The sequence below is a fragment of the Schistocerca americana genome, chromosome 1 (genome assembly GCF_021461395.2).
Source record: "Schistocerca americana isolate TAMUIC-IGC-003095 chromosome 1, iqSchAmer2.1, whole genome shotgun sequence".
In the NCBI taxonomy this organism is placed as follows: domain Eukaryota; kingdom Metazoa; phylum Arthropoda; class Insecta; order Orthoptera; family Acrididae; genus Schistocerca; species Schistocerca americana.
Window position 1 is genome coordinate 1,046,407,948 of NC_060119.1, and position 18,150 is coordinate 1,046,426,097.

The 18,150-nt window shown below is 43.3% G+C and overlaps 1 protein-coding gene across 2 annotated transcripts in view; it reads left to right on the forward strand.

Annotated features, from left to right (window-relative positions):
• Nucleotides 1-18,150, forward strand: part of LOC124616915 — a 379,961-nt gene that overhangs the window by 292,915 nt on the left and 68,896 nt on the right. For both annotated transcript variants that reach the window (XM_047145223.1, XM_047145224.1), the window contains one exon: nt 11,649-11,740. In XM_047145223.1, the coding sequence (XP_047001179.1) occupies nt 11,649-11,740 (92 nt within the window). The remainder of the gene's footprint in view (nt 1-11,648; nt 11,741-18,150) is intronic.

Consider the following 18,150-nt stretch of genomic DNA (forward strand, 5'->3'; position numbering starts at 1 on the left):
TACGTTTCGCCTCCTGTCACAATTGAATGGAGAAAGGCGTCATCTTCATTCTCGTAACGCGAGAGAAGTTCACGGCAAATTTCAAGTCTGTGCGCTTTCATTTCAGGAGTCAGCATCTGGGGTACCCATCGTGCGCAGATCTTGCGATAGCCAAGCAAAGCAATAATGTGATCCACAAGTTCTTGTGAAATTCCAGTTGTGCTTGCAGTTTTTCTCTGAGTGATACGACAATCGTCCTGAATCAATCTGTCAACAGTTTGCTTGTGAAACTCGGCGGTTGCTTCCACTGGACGTCCCACTCTTTGTCACGCAAGTCAGATGTTCCCACGTCAACATCTTTAAACTTTCTCGCCCAACGACGCACAGTACTCCCACAACACAATCACCATAAACTGCTTTCCTTCTCTGATGAATCTCCTTTGGGGTGACACTTTCGGCTGTCAAGAATTCAGTGACTGCACGTTGCTTAAATCGCACTGACCGACCCTCTGGGCAGGGTTCCATACTTTACCCTGTAACAACACAATCGTTCAATGCTAAGGCTTCCCGCCAACTGGAGCTGTAGAGAAGAGGCTACGGAACAACCCAGTACCTGCCTCATACCAATGCTGCCAACAGTTGAAGAGTGGAGGCATTGCTTTTCAGTCAACCCTCGTATGTCTACGGTACGCCTTTTACTAGCGATACAAATCTTTATGGTCCGAAAATATTTGGTGTAGAGACATCATATATGGAATAACACGAAATTCAAGTTTGTTTTGTTCTCTAAATTGTTTCGATTTAATGTAGAACGTGGAACAGTTGAGTTGCATCCAGGAGAGCATGATACGCGTAACGGTCACACATTTGTGAGTGAAATATTCCAATTTTATAGTGACAAACTAATAATTTGAGGAAGCAAGTTGGCATCTTGCACGAAACGATTTTTTCGTAGCTCGATTTTAGAGGATTGTAATCTCCAACATTTTGTGCTGCTGTACGTTATATTAGTACTTTTCCCATTTTGTGAATAAAAATGCTGACGCACGTGCAGATCAGCTGGTAGATGAAATACTACAAGCTGAACGTACCTAAAATAGTACCTTAAAAGAGATTTTGCACAAATTTCAACTACCAACATTACTATTCAAGTGTGGGTGACTTCTTTCTTGAGGACTGACAAAACAACCGTCGGCAACTCGTTGTCATCAATATTGAATGCATGCAATACACATGCCAAACAGTATAGTTGTTTAATGCGACGACATGGCCTGTTTGGGGACGGTAATGTCTCAACAATTACAGAGCGCCTACGGCAGTATGTCCCAGTATATTGTATCTTAATTTGTAATACCTAGACAGATCGACTTACTGTATTGAATAGCGAGTACATTGTGTTATTATACCTGAAAATTCTTTATACTGCTCATCACTGGATCCAGTTCAAAGTCTTTGCAACATCAATAACTTCTTGGTATCGCCCTATAAAAGAAAAGTTCGGCACTGGACTCATCAACGATTTTGATAATTTCGTAATCTACATATACTTCTGTACAAATACTCCGTTGACACTCTTCAGTGCATGGCAGACGGTAGTTCGCGCCAGATTAGTAACGTTCTGTTCCATTCCATTAGCGTAGTAAGCTAGGGAAAAATACCAGTTCATATGTCTATGTATGCATGCTGATCACATCTTGTTCTCACGATCCTTACGTGAGTTAGCTCACTTAAAAATGTCAAGGATTTTAACAGTAAAGGCTGTTTGTCAGATTCATTGGAAGTCTTGTCGTAGTCGAAATGGTTCAAATGGTTCTGAACACTATGGGACTTAACATTTGAGGTCTTCAGTCCCCTAGACTTAGAATTACTTAAACCTAATTAACCTAAGGACATCACACACATCCATGCCCGAAGCAGGATTCGAACCTGCGACCGTAGCGGTCGCGCGGTTCCAGACTGAAGCGCCTAGAACCGCTCGGCCCCTCCGGCCGGCCCTTAACATTAATAAACATTATGTAATATCATAGCCAAGTACTTCCGACTGATATAAACAGCATCCTTCCACGCTGTATGTAACATGTTGATAACTCATCTCAAAAGGAAGTTAAATCGTATAACAAGTGAAGTTGCTCATAAAGGGCACGTTGTGTTATCGCATAGTTGGAGAAGATACGCATCAATGAAACGAAAAGCGCCTGGAGGTACCACTAACATCTGTCAGTAAACAGTACTTACCAATACGTATCTTCCCTGAACGCTCCAACAAAATGTGATAGCTTGATCTTCTTCTACATAAGGCGTTGTCCTTTAATGTGACATTTTTACCAGAAACATTCAATTTAATGATGGAAATGGAATCTTAGGTTCTTCGATGCTTGTTCTCTGTTTTAGACAACGATAAAATTCATTTTAAATTTACTTGTGATTTCTTTGCACTTGCCTCGATCATTGCCAAAGATGATGATGATGTTTGGTTTGTGGGGCGCTCAACTGCACGGTCATCAGCGCCCGTATAAAGTCCCAATTTTTAAACAGCCCAATTTTTTGTAAACAGTCCAGTCTAGCCACTGTCACGAGTGATGATGATAACGATGAAATGATGAGGACAACACCAACACCCAGGCGGAGAAAAATCCCCAACCTGGCCAGGAATCGACCCCGGGACCCTGTGATCCAGAGGCAGCAACGGTAGCCACTAGACCACGAGCTGCGGACCATTACCAAAGAGGTTACTTTGTCTGGAGAGCTCAGGCAGAGGTAGTTTCAAACTGTTTAGGAGGTACAGTTATTCTAGAGCCCACGCCTCGTTCTGAAAGTTAATTTAAGCGATTTAATACTTTCGCTGATAACCACACGATTCATCACCGTTAGTTACCAACTTTTGCACCTAAATCTACAATTTGCAAACGTACACAATGGAGGGCACCTTTTATTGAATCGCAGATCACAGTTTCAAATTCACTTGCAGAGCGTAAAAAAAGATGACTGTGCCTATGCCTCTGTGAGTTGTTAGTGCTCTGATTTTACCTTTATATTCCCTACAGCAATAATATATACGAAGCTAAAATACGTTCGCTTATGTAGCCCTGAAACAAAAGTCACATTCGGCGTCTTTCTTCGAGTTTCTGCCAGTCCCGACTTCTTTCCTCTCTGTCTCCTGCTGACACAACTTGAAATGGTTCTGTCACTATTGAACGGTACTCAAGTATAGTCTGTGTAAAGGATTTATATGCAACAACAAGACACTAGAAAAGTACCAGTTTCAGACGAATGAACTCAAGCATCTAAATTTCGTTATCTGCCACCGAATCCAAGTGACCATTATATTTCACATCTCCATGCGCGCTAGCACCGAAGTACTGTGAGGTTTGATTGTTACTCATGAACTGTATAGTCAAAGGCTACTACGATGCTACGATTCATGAGATACGTAGCAGATTTGTCAAGTTCTAATCTAATTTCACTGTCTATTTTTATAGAACGTTTCCTCGTACATAACATTGCATTAAAAAAATTAACAGACGTAAGACGCTACTGTGAACGTAGACATTCCAACAGGTGTTGTTTGTTGTTGTGGTCTTCAGTCCTGAGACTGGTTTGATGCAGCTCTCCATGCTGCTCTACCCTGTGCAAGCTTCTTCATCTCCCAGTACCTACTGCAGCCTACATCCTTCTGAATCTGCTTAGTGTATTCATCTCTTGGTCTCCCTCTACGATTTTTACCCTCCACGCTGCCCTCTAGTACTAAATTTGTGATCCCTTGATGCCTTAGAATATGTCCTACCAACCGATCCCTTCTTCTAGTCAAGTTGTGCCACAAACTCCTCTTCTCCCCAGTTCTATTCAATACCTCCTCATTAGTTATGTGATGTACCCATCTAATCTTCAGAACTCTTCTGTAGCACCACTTTTCAAAAGCTTTTATTCTCTTCTTGTCTAAACTATTTATCGTCCATGTTTCACTTCCACACATGGCTACACTCCATACAAATACTTTCGGAAACGACTTCCTGACACTTAAATCAACACTCGATGTTAACAAATTTCTCTTCTTCAGAAACGCTTTCCTTGCCATTGCCAGTCTACATTTTATATCCTCTCTACTTCGACCATCGTCAGTTATTTTGCTCCCCAAATAGCAAAACTCCCTTACTACTTTAAGTGTCTCATTTCCTAGTCTAATTCCCTCAGCATCACCCGACTTAATTCGACCACATTCCATTATCCTCGTTTTGTTTTTGTTGATGTTCATCTTATACCCTCTTTTCAAGACACGGTCCATTCCATTCAATTGCTCTTTCAAGTCCTTTGCTGTCTCTGATAGAATTACAATGTCATCGACGAACCTCAGTTTTTATTTCTTCTCCATGGATTTTAATACCTACTCCGAACTTTTCTTTTGTTTCCTTTACTGCTTGCTCAATATACAGATTGAACAGCATCGGGGAGAGGCTACAACCGTGTCTCACTCCCTTCGCAACCACTGCTTCCCTTCCTTGTCCCTCGACAGGTGTAGCAAATTATGAAATAATTTGCTTCAGATACAACGAGAGTACAATTTAATACATGACAGACTTCGTATTAATCTAACTAGTGACATCATCCTTACAGCAGAGCTCAAGGACGCGCGCGGCATGTGCCGTGTTGCGTGTGGCACACCTGCAAGAGACTGTATGTAGTAAACGCTCTCTTGATAGCAGGCAGTACCGCCGCTCGTAAAATTACGGGTTGTGCTCAGCTGGAATCACGCGATGAGTGTACGAGAGAAGACAGAGGAGCGCTAAACAAAATTGTAGACCACTATATCTGTCAGTGCTATGGCAACGTTAGGAGAAAGAGTGCGGTGGAGTGAAGGTGTAAGCGCAGCGGAACATAAAGCTCTCTGGAAATCATTTTCCAATAAAATGTTGAGAGCAAGAACCATTCTGTTGAAATAGCGTCTCCCTCAGATTTCGATTTATGGGGAGCTACGCGAGCATCCACGGAGAAACTCGTCTATTCTTTCCACCAGCCGACCGTATGCCTTTAAAACACCGGCGTGGCTGCAAATAAAGTTTCTAACAATAATGTAATTTTGTGTTTTACGCTGTAGCCTACAGCCTATTCATTACCAAAGGCTCCATTGCATAGCTTATATTCCGATTACGGAGTGGTCTTTTCAAACGATCATAATATGGCAAAGGCTCACCAGATCGAGGTTCAAATGGTGGCTCTGAACACTATGGGACATCTGAGGTCATCAGTCCCCTGAAACTTAGAACTACTTAAACCTAACTAACCTAAGGACATCACACAAATCCATGTCCGAGGCAGGATTCGAACCTGCGACCGTAGCGATCGCGCGGTTCCAGACTGAAGCACCTAGAACCGCTCGGCCACAGCGGCCGGTCCAGATTGAGGAATCACGCTCTCTCCTGTCCTGTTCCTGTATGATTCTTCTTTTCCTTTTCCTTTGCGTCTATCAAACGTTGCAGACAGTATACCCGCATCACACGGGAGACCCTGTCACGAGAATTCGGAAAAACAGTTAAGCCAATCAAAGTCAAATCACGGAACCAACGGGAAACCATTTGTATTAATTTTTATTCCAGAATATGTCCGACCGCATTTGCTCCACAACGAAAATTATCCAGACTTAATTTCTTCGACCCACGTCAGAAGCGTAAGGGATAAGCAAAGGTTAAGTAATTGCAAACCAGGGTCAGCTTTATGGAGTATCGTTACATTCACACCACAAAATTGTGTTTTGAAATGAACTGGTTATGCCATTAATGATCTAGCAATGTTTTCGAATTAAGGAAGAGGGGACGTCTGGAACAGCATCTTGGAAACAGATTAGGTTTATTGGGCAATAAGTACATCATATTGCTTGAACGGTGAAGATTATTTTTACAATTATAATTAGTCATCTCTGCTGTTAAATATCAGAATTACTCTCGATCTGTCTCAAGATCAGACAGTAAAAATAACTCAAGCACCATGGGAGAGTAAAATACTGTTCATCTCTCATGTTTAGGTGCTATTCTATTAGATTTTGATCCACTACGTCTCACACAAGAACTTTTTAAGCTGAAGAACACGGCAGCACAGGTGGAATGTCTTAGCTGGATCTCGTAAATGGTGTACAAGGAGGTTAAAGATGACTCAGTTCTAGGCAATGACCTTGAAACTTCTTTATTTAAATGAGTGTGGCTTACTTAAATTGCTTAATGACTGAGACCCACAATATCCAAGCGCAACGCAATCTGACTGCTCAAAAATAAGATAACCTGACTTCAAATAATTAATTCAAAAGAATGGCCCTAACTAAAAAGAAATCCTAACAACAACCTATACATTTCATTAAGCTCTTACCTCACAAAAATCTTCATTACGCGAACTATTGCAATATAGAGCGTCAGTACTACCAGCTAAAGAAAAGTTTCTAACTACTAAAGCCACTAACTACTAGTAGGCATGTGGTTAGCAAAGAAAAGATTTTGTTGCGAACCAAATAATGTATTTTTTTATCTTAATAATGTGACATCCAGTTCAAACACGAATATAAATCGTCATTGACATCCAGTACAAAGATATATAATCATGAATAATTTTCAATCTCCAAGTCGGATACTTCCAGATCGTTAGTCTACGCTAACACTTCAGACCTCTACCCTCCATTAATGCTAACTCCTCACATTTAAGATCCATCACTGTTGGCTGTTCACCTCCAACTGCCCAACAGTACTTCCATCACTGCTGGCTACTAACTTCCAACTACCAATACTACTGGCGATTAACTTCCAACAACGAGTCCAACGAGCCACAGAGTCTCTTACAAAGAAAGCGCAGTCAGAGATGCAATGCAAAGCGCTACACAGCGCTGCCAACACAGAAGCAGCCCACTTAAAACCTTTAAAACTTGTTATCATGACGATAATGTAAAGTGTATCTTGAAAAATCATGTGAACAGCAGTCTGATGATGAACCTCCCAGTTCGAAACCGGTAACGGCGCTATTTACCTAAATAAATAGCAGTATTAATAGCGGCTGGTCGCTGTTTTCTTCTTTGTAAGAATTAACCTACATTATTTGTTATCATGACATAACATGCCGCCACTTCATCTTCCTTCACAAATTTGCACATTAAAAGAATGCCTATGCATTTCAAGCAGAACACTCATAGGGATGTCGAACAGACTTCTTTTTTTTAATATTCAGTTTCATATCAACAGCCTATTGATAGGTCCATATGCAATTTCGATAATGGAAGAATGACGACGTGACTGTGGGTTTCTTTGTACATTACGAAGGAATAACTAACATAAAATGAAAGAAGAAATGAGTGAAATTACTACATTAATGACTATGATAGAAACGTGAGCTAATTAAATGAAATCCTTGATCTCGCGAAAAAATCTAGGAAATGATGAGCGCTTCCATCTACATGTAGACCCTACGTTCGATCTACTGTTCTGAATTATGGATTCGATTTCTTGACGTCGTATTGCGCTTTGTAGTGTATTAAATACTTGTCCTGCAGACAATGTTATACTTGTCCTGCAGACAATGTTGCAGTAAGATTGGAATGTCTTTCCATATTCTCTGTCATCTGTGTATACATTTATCTTCCTCTGTCTACATATATAAAGTACCCCACCACGGTATCTGTTTGCGTGTTTGGGCAAACTCAGGAACTGCTGTAGGGATTTTGATATGGGTTTCACTAATAGACCGATTTATGAGGATGGTTTATCGGGATGAGAGACAGCCGTAAGTCCGTCTGACTGCAGTGCCAGCTTGGCGCGAGCTTCCGCTACCGGGAGGTTAGCGCGAGCTACCGGTGACTTCCTGAACGACCTGCAGTCCAAGCCATACCAGATAATGAGCTGATAAAATGTTTTGTTGTTATAGAGTTAATATTTAAGCGGAGTGAATGGAAGTGTAAGAAATGGTCACAAAAAAAATGTAGCTCTCATCAGACTGGCACTAAAGTCAAAAACCGAAAACGGTCGTAGCTCGTGCCAAACGCCCTGCAGTTTGTTGGACCGGGTATCGCGGTAACTCGCAGCTCCCATCGTTCCCACGAGACATTATTTCAAACGCCAATTAAGTATGAAACAGGTAATGCAGGGTGACAGTTATTGAACGACATGAAAAAATTCGAAATAACTTCTGAACAGTTGGCCGCATGGCATGATGGGAATTAGTGTGCCCATGCACTGTATGGTTCAGCGAAAAAGCCCACTTTCATCTATATCTACCGCTACATCCATATTCCGCAAGGGTACATCGAGTACCTCTATCGATTCTCCCTTCTATTCGTCTCGTATTGTTCGTGGAAAGAAAGACTGTCCCTATGCCTCTGTGTGGGCTCTAATCTCTCTGATTTTATCCTCATGGTCTCTTCGCGAGATATACGTAGGAGGGAGCAATATACTGCTTGACTCCTCGGTGTAGGTATGTTTTCGAAACTTCAACAAAAGCCCGTACTGAGCTATTGAGCGTCTCTCTTGCAGAGTCTTCCACTGGAGTTCATCTATCATCTCCGTAACGCTTTCGCGATTACTAAATGATCCTGTAGCGAAGCGTGCTGCTCTCTGTTGGATATTCTCTATCTCATCTATCAACCCTATCTGGTACGGATCCCACACTGCTGAGCAGTATTCAAGCAGTGGGCGAACAAGCGTACTGTAACCTACTTCCTTTGTTTTCGGACTGCATTTCCTTAGGATTCTTCCAATGAAACTCAGTCTGGCATCTGCTTTACCGACGATTAATTTTATATGGTCATTCCATTTTAAATCACTCCTAATGCCTACTCCCAGATAATTATGGAATTAACTGCTTCCGGTTGCTGACCTGCTATATTGCAGCTAAATGATAAAGGATCTTTCTTTCTATATATTCGCAGCACATTACACTTGTCTACATTTAGATTCAATTGCCGTTCCCTGCATCATGCGTCAATTGTTGCAGATCCTCCTGCATTTCAGTACAATTTTCCATTGTTCCAACCTCTCGATATACTATAGCATCATCCGCAAAAAACCTCAGTGAACTTCCGATGTTATACACGCGGTCATATATATATTGTGAACAGCAACGGTCCTGCGACAACCCCTGCGGCATACCTGAAATCACTCTTACTTCGGAAGACTTCTCTCCATTGAGAATGACATGCTGCGTTCTGTTATCAAGCAACTCTTCAATCCAATCACACAATTGGTCTGATAGTCCGTATGCTCTTACTTTCTTCATTAAACGGCTGTGGGGAACTGTATCGAACGCCTTGCGGAAGTCAAGAAACACGGCATCTACCTGTGAACCCGTGTCTATGGCCCTCTGAATCTCGTGGACGAATAGCGCGAGCTGGGTTTCACAATACGTCTTTTTCGAAACCCATGCTGATTCCTACAGAGTAGATTTCTAGTCTCCAGAAAAGTCATTATAGTCGAACATAATACGTGTTCCAAAATTCTACAACTGATCGACGTTAGAGATATAGGTCTATAGTTCTGCATTTGGATGGGTACGTCAGTAAGCAAAATTGGTGCGTCTGGGGGACTGACAATCCGCATTTGGCGATCGAGAAGTCTCTTCATCCTCAACTGGTGACACTGTGGTGTGTAGCGTCCAGTCAGGGAATAATCGGTGCGATATTCCTTGATGGTACGGTGACTACCAAACGGTACGTGAAGGTTATGGAAGATCATTTCATCCCCATTCTCCGAAGTGACGGAGCTCGACTCCATCGAAGCAGGAGAGTGTTTGATGTCCTGGAGCAGCACTTTGGGGACCGCATTTTGGCTCTTGGGTACGCAGAGGCCACTGGCATGGGCCTCAATTGGTCGCCAAGTCCTCCACATCTGAACACATGCGACTCATTTTTCGGGCCTATATTAAAGACAAGGTGTACAGCAATAACCCAAAACCATTGCTGAGCTAAAAAAAGAAAAAAATTCGGGAGGCCATCGACAGCATCGATGTTCCGACACTTCAGCGGGTCATGCAGAATTTTGCTATTCGTCTGCGCCATGTCATCCCCAGTGATGACGGGCATATCGAACATGTCATAACCTAAATCCGAATACCTGTAGTGACGTTTTCGTGTTGTGCACGCCGTAGTTTGTACCTAATTTAGTTTTTTTTTCACATAGTTCAATAACTGTCGCCTGTATTTGTGGCCGGGAGCGTTGGCCGAGCGGTTCTAGGCTCTCCAGTCCGGAACCGCGCGACTGCTATGGTCGCAGGTTCGAATCCTGCCTTGGGCATGGATGTGTGTCATGTCCTTAGGTTAGTTAGGTTTAAGTAGTTCTAAGTTCTAGGTGACATGACCTCAGATGTTAAGTCCGATAGTGCTCAGAGCCATTTGAACCTGTATTTGGGCATCCTGAGAACTACCCTGGCTAACATTGTTCAAATCGTTTAAGTTATACGAAAGTGATGATATTGAATCACCTGATGTTTTCTCTGAATTATCGCTGCGACGGACAAGTTGTCTAATCAAAAAATGGTTCAAATGGCTCTGATCACTATGCGACTTAACTTCTGAGGTCATCAGTCGCCTAGAACTTAGAACTAATTAAACCTAACTAACCTAAGGACATCACACACATCCATGCCCGAGGCAGCATTCGAACCTGCGACCGTAGCGGTCGCTCGGTTCCAAACCGTAGCGCCTAGAACCGCACGGCCACTCCGGCCGGCTGTTGTCCAATCGTAGATGCTTATTGTCACTGGTGCGGGTCACTAGTGTAAATTAAATCAGGAAGACAGTGTTTCAGTTGCCGCGGTTACTAATAACCGTGCCATCTACAGGTTCATACTCAGTTTGTATCCTACAGATGAAACTGTATGAATCAGACTAAGATGAGAGCAGCATTTTCCATGCAACCTGTATTCTGCTGTTGTGTTTCGGTTATTGGGAAGTTCTGGCCACCGAAGTTTTACGTTTAATAGAATACAAGCTACTCCTTAAACTTTCAAAAAGGGAAGTTATTAACCCTGAACAGGGGTATCCAGAGAAGTGTAGTGGTATATAGAGAAATGCACTAGCCACCGCTTGCATTGATAAAAGCATCAATGGTTTCTAATTTAGTTGAGGACCCATATAACATGAGCTGTAAAAGCGTGTAAAATTTAGATGATTGCCTCTTGTGCAGTTTTATACTGTGGACGCTGGTTCTGCATTGTCGTGCAGAAGGTCACGGTGAGTCACAAGCGTACTATAGTCACAAGGTCGTACTGTCGGTTCCATTATCGTTTACCGGTGAGACACGATGTCATTGGTGGTGGCTGTTGTCAAACTTTGGATTGTCTACTGGTTTGGTAGGCTTTGATCAGTCTCACCACTGTCATAATCTGCGACAGTTGACGGTTAGCTCATACCTACAGCAGTTTGTTGGCGGTAGTATTCGACATACCCAGGATACACCCCTGACATGGTGCGACCCGAAATGATATCCCTGTCACATGAAACGTCGAACTATTCCATTCATGTTGGTAACAGCGTCGCCTTCTCCAGTTTAATTTCTCACAGGTGTACGTCTTAAAGTACCTTACAGGTCCCACGTTCTCCAAGTCTACATGATTTAGGAAATGAAGCCGCATGCGCAAACATACACATTTTCATGCTGTTGACGTAGTATCATTGAAGTCCTGAAATGGTGAATTTTTTCCTGTTACAGAATCGACTTCCGTACACTCGCAGCCCCCAACCTGGCGAACTCGGCGGTACTCAGGATGCTGCAGGAGGAGGAGAGGGCAGGAACACAGAAAGGTCAGTCAGCTGCGACCCGCCATGCCCTGCCCTCTGGAGAGACGTCGTTGCAGCCACTGTGCGAGTGCATTCTGTAAAAAGCGAGCCAGCAACTGTTGAAGCGACCTCTACAAGCACATAGTTAAGCAGTTGCGCGCTCATTCTCATAAGGGAATGGAAGAAGGGGACGGAAGATATTTGACAACATTTACACCATTTTGTATATGCTTCTTTGACCTGCCAAAACCTTTATTAGCTAGCTCGCCAATATGATAGGTGAGGTAAGGAATCACATCACGTGAATCAAAACTCTGTAATCCAGCAGCAGCAGGAGCACTACCACCAGTCGTTTCAACGGCAACAGTAAACCAACCGTTACCATGACTGAAGGTAAAATTAAAATTGCAGGCCAGAAATGCACAAAGGCCATCTAGAATAGAACTTGAGGCAACTCCTTTCAGTTTATTCTTTACGACACCCACTCCAGTGCCACTCTTGGTTTCTGCATTGACAATGCACCTGTCGTATCGGAAGGTATTTTCTCTACGAATAGATAGAAACCGCAGTGCCTGATATTAATGATGGTAATTGTACGAGTGAAAGTCATAATCTTTTAATTATCACCTCAAAAAAAATGGTTACTTAATTAATTTTTCATTTGCTTGGAGGTACTTGTCTGCAGTCCTGTCAAATACTGAAAGCTCCGCGCCACAGTACCGCAGTTGTCGAGGCGATAATTAATACTTTATGACTGCTTATCGTAAATGGGAACGATATGTTAGCTCTGTTTGTTAACACTACCGTGAGGTTTATTAAGTACTTTACCTAGAAAGGAATTTTACCACTTGCCACGATTGATTTCTGAGAAGTTACCTCGTTCGGTGCGAGTGTTGCATCTTTAGGTAACCTATGGCCTCTGGAATAACAACGGCATAAAATAAACACTATACGCAGGTACTGAAAACTCTACAGATGTGCACCTCACATAGAGGCTTATAGATACAAGAATAAAAACATAGCATATCAAACCACGTAGGTGAAACAGTAATATGGTGTAGACACATAATAAAGAACATCAAGATTGGGTGACAAACACGAAAATAAATTCGTAAGGGGGAAGGAACACAGTTAACAAATTTCTGTACGTGCCAGTGTGAGTTTCAAGTGACTGAATATTCCAGATCGTTAATAGATTCGTTACTACACCACTGTAAACACAACTGTTTGTGTTGTAATCTTAGTGGCAGCCTAAGCAAGAGGCGGTAATTCCCTTGTTCTGCTGCTGCTAGACCCCGAACCGTGGTGTGGAATGATGCAGAATGTTGCAGCGGGCCCATTACTAATTCTCAAATAATTGGCGCAAATGGCTTACGATGTGCTTGGCACACAACACGGTGGTCCTCTCTTGTGGTGGTCAGAAGTGGTCGACCGTAACTTTGACGACAACACTAAATACACACAACACTGTTGCACTCTGGTGGCCATTTTGCCTGTCACAGAGAACTGCAACTACACTACTGGCCATTAAAACTGCTACACCAAGAAGAAATTCACATGATAAACGGGTATTCATTGGACAAACATATTATACTGGAACTGACATGTGATTACATTTTCACGCAATTTGGGTGCATAGATCCTGAGAAATCAGTACCCAAAACAACCACCTCTGGCCGTAATAACGGCCTTGATACGCCTGGGCATCGAGTCAAACAGCTTGGATGGCGTGTAGAGGTACAGCTGCCCATGCAGCTTCAACACCATACCACAGTTCATCAAGAGTAGTGACTGGCGTATTGTGACGAGCCAGTTGCTCGGCCACCATTCACCAGACGTTTTCAATTGTTGAGAGATCTGGAGAATGTGCTGGCCACGGCAGCAGTCGAACATTTTCTGTATCCAGAAAGGCCCGTACAGGACTTGCAACATGAGGTCGTGCATTATCCTGCTGAAATGAAGGGTTTAGCGGGGATCGAATGAAGGGTAGAGCCACTGATCGTAACACATCTGAAATGTAACGTCCACTGCTGAAAGTGCCGTCAATGCGAACAAGAACTGACCGAGACGTGTAACCAATGGCACCCCTTACCATCACGCCGGGTGATACGCCAGTATGGCGATGACGAATACACGCTTCCAATGTGCGTTCACCGCGATGTCGCCAAACACGGGTGCGAACATCGTGATGCTGTAAACAGAACCTGGATTCATCCGAAAAAATGACGTTTTGCCATTCGTGCGCCCAGGTTCGTCGTTGAGTATACCATCGCAGGCGCTCCTGTCTGTGATGCAGCATCAAGGCTAACCGCAGCCATGGTCTCCTAAAATAGTCCATGCTACTGCAAACGTCGTCGAACTGTTCGTGCAGATGGTTATTTTCTTGGAAACGTTCCATCTATCGACTAGGGATCGAGACGTGGCCGCACGATCCGTTACAGCCGTACGGATAAGATGCCTGTCATCTCGACTGCTAGTGATACGAGGTCGTTCCGTATTACCCTCCTGAACCCACCGATTCCATATTCTGCTAACAGTCATTGGGTCTCGACCAACGCGAGCAGCAATGTCGCGATACGATAAACCGCATTCGCGATAGGCTACAATCCGACCTTTATCAAAGTCGGAAACGTGATGGTACGCATTTCTCCTACTTACACGAGGCATCACAACAACGTGTCACCAGGCAACGCCGGTCAATTGCTGTTTGTGTATGAGAAATCGGTTGGAAACTTTCCTCATGTCAGCACGTTGTAGGTGTCGCCACCGGCGCCAACCTTGTGTGAATGCTCCGAAAAGCTAATCATTTGCATATTACAGCATCTTCTTCCTGTCGGTTAAATTTCGTGTCTGTAGCATGTCATCTTCGTGGTGCAGCAAATTTAATGGCCAGTAGTTAATAATCATTTACACAACCACCGATGGCGCGCACGTTTACAAAGTTACAGTGACATCCTATCAAGTCGTTCAACTTTTCTGTCAGGCAATGTACTTCTGGTGTTTTACGGTCTGAGTAAACAAATAAGTTAATCGTAGTCTGGATATCCAATTTACTCATCTGTGCATTTTCTGCGATGAGGAGTCTCTAATGACCTCGCTGTCGACAGAAGTTTAAACTCCAACATTCATTTCTTTTCCTACTAAGGGGTTGTCTTTGTAATCATACATAGGTGTTCAATAGGTTTAATCCACAGTGAACCGAAGAAGCAGTGATGATATTTAGGGATGACAACTTGTACCATTATACTCGGCGTAGTGGCAAGACGTGACCGCGCGCCCGTATTTAAGCGCAGAGCTGCGGCAGAGGGCGTGCCCGTTGTACTCTGGGGAGCCGCGAAGAACTGTGTCTACTTGCTAGCCACAGTGTCTCAGACTTCACGTCGACAGACACTACCGCTTGGTGATGAATCCTGATCACTGTCTGATACAAAGTATCTGAAGTATTTATTCTGGTCACGGAGTGAAAACAATAGAAAAACGGAGTAGGGATATTTTTCCCCCGCGTTTATTTAAGTTCTCCGAATCACCAGGGCTGACAGCTTTAGGTCGCATCGAGTCGTGATTCACGACTCAAAGGCGCGTCTATTTCGGCGTGGCTGTCTTTCGTTAGCGGCTGGGGGTGGCCGGCGCTGTGGTGCAAGCGTGGCGTTGGCGGCGGCGGACATCGGGGGCCGCTCTGCCAACCTGGCAGTGGCCCGGCTGACTCAGGCCGCCTTGCTCACCGCCCTAAATCCGGCCGCCGTTGCTGCACCTCTGGCCACAAATCCTTCTAAAATGCTAATTTCTCTTTATACAATCGGGGGCATTATCAGAAGTGACTTTAAAAGTGTTGTCTGCCGTAGGTGGAAAACCTGCTCATCTTCATCGTCATCATCATTGAATGGAAATATCTTAGTCTTGGTCACCAACACTATTTTATCATCTCATCTTTACACACTACGGGGTAATGCTGTCATAAGATCTGTCAAAAACCATGTAGAGTAGCCTACCGCTTCTCCCTAGATCTTTGGGAAAGTAGGCGTTTCCACTTGTTAGCAGTTGCCCGTACTCAGAAGCCACAAACTTCTATCCTGTCGGTCTTTTTCCGATAGACCACTGCTGTCCATGGCTTTGTTATACTTTCCCCCCACGTTACCCTCGGCCTCCCTCGGCTCCTTCTCCCTGGCGGAGACCAGTTCGCCAAACACGGAGACCATCATCGTTCCTCCATCCGTCGGACATGTCCACACCACCTCACAATCAGCACTCAAGCATCAGTCATGTTTCTCACTGGTTCTACAGCATCCATCTCTGTTCCTACATATTCATTTCTCACTCAATCCAAGCGGACCACTCTCATGCTCCGTCGTAACCCGTCCATTTCATTCCCCTCAGTTTTCCTCATTCCTCGTTGAGCGTCCAACACACTGAGTCATATCTCATATACTTTTAACCACAGCACGGAGAACTACTTTCTTTGTTCGTCTGGATATGTGCGGACTCCAAAAGATACCATGTAATGATCTAACAGCTACATCCGCATCAAAACTGCCGGTCTTATTGATTGGTCGATTGGTGAATTCAGATACTTGAATACTTCCACATTTCTCGCCCGGTCAGACTCAAAATCTAAATCCTAACCTTACCCACTTCCAACAACAAGGTATTCTGTTTCATCCATATTGATTGCTATACCGTATTGTTTAGAAGCATCCATTAACTTCTTCATCTGATACATGGCATCATCCTTACCCAGAGCCATAAGTACTTGAGCGTTGGCAAACAGTAATGAATGTAAACAATGACGCTGTATTGCCACACCAATACTGCTGCACTATCTACTCTAGTAACCAAAACCGGCCTCTAAATACAGCTTAAACGAGGTTGGTGACCTAGAACGTCCATTCCTTAATGCTTGTTTTAAAATTTTCCGATATCTCACCACCAACCTTGATAACTGCCTCTCATTGCCAATTCTTTCAATATACCATTCACTTTAAAATTTTCCAATGCTTTCCATAGCTACTTCCTTGGCATGGAATCATAGGCCCCTTTTGAATCGACAAACACCAAATGGAAAGCTTGACTTTTTGCGATCATTTTCTGATAATTCTGGCGCACACAAAAGATATTATTATGACAGCTTTTCCCAGCAACAAAACCCAACTGTTCCTGAGATGCAACGACATCCACAACCTTTCCCAATCAGTTCTTTAAAATACTACTGAACAACCTACTCAACGAAGCCGTTACACTCATTTCCCTGTAATTAGCCGAATTTCTCCTGCTCCCTTTGTTATGTTGGCGGTAATATATGATATCTCCCATTCTTGGTGTACTTCATCCCCTTGAACCAGTATATTAAAAATGCCTACTAATGTTGCTTCAATAATAGCATTACTTTTCCTCCAGAACCGGTTGCATTTCCATTTTTTGTGTTTTGAAGGGAGTGATAAACTTCATTGTCAGTCACCTCTTCCACAGCATAAATATCCACTTGATTCTCCTCTTTTCTAAATTCAACCTTGTCCTGTGACAGAAGATCTTTAAAATCTGTCATCCTTTGAGAAATGGCAAACATTCAAGCTCCCAATTTTAGCAGGGATCTCACCTGATGTATAAATCGCCAAACTTCTGATGTCATGTTGCATCCAACTAAATGTTATAAGGCGAGACGTTTCTTCTCCCACGTCACCTCTTTAGCTCGAATAACTATCATTTTTTGTTCTCTCTTTATTGTGTTGTAGAGATCTCTAGCTTCCTGCCTTTTAGAGTTTAACCACTTCTCGTAAACAGTCTTCTTTCCTTCAGTCGTTTCTCTTAAGGCCTGGATCATCGACTCAGCACCCCTCTCTCCTCCTGCTCCTTCTCCTCCTCTTCCAAAAGCCTCCTCAGCATCTCCCAGTAAACATGATTTTAAATCCTCAGGTAGTGTTATTGCAGTTCCATCCTTACCCAATCTGAGTTTCTGCTCAACTTGTATCTGGTAACGATGAGATGTTAAATTAAAATTATGGTCGTGACCAAGACTAGTACATTTTCATTCACTGCTAAAGATGGTCCCAGATCTCTAAGAGATTTCTTTGTCTAAAATGATAAAACATCATAACCAGCCATTCAACACCGACGGCTATACTTTTGAAGATTTTCAGCTAAATTAAGGTCTTCAGCTATATGCCTCGATACTGTTCCTGCTTAATTTCTTTTGTAACCACAGTGGACAAAAATTAGTGACTACCGGGAGACACCACGGTAATACCCGGTAAAACCGCCTCCAGACGTTTCTATTCGGCTGAAGCCACTTGTTGATTATTAGGTCCCGTAGAGTTGCCAAATTGCTGTGATGTTGATTGCTACGTTTCACCTACTGTTTCATATGGTCTCCGTGATTTTATTTAGGATTAAGACCGAGTGATGTAGCGGGCGGGACAATCGGGCGAGATAAGAGACCTGAA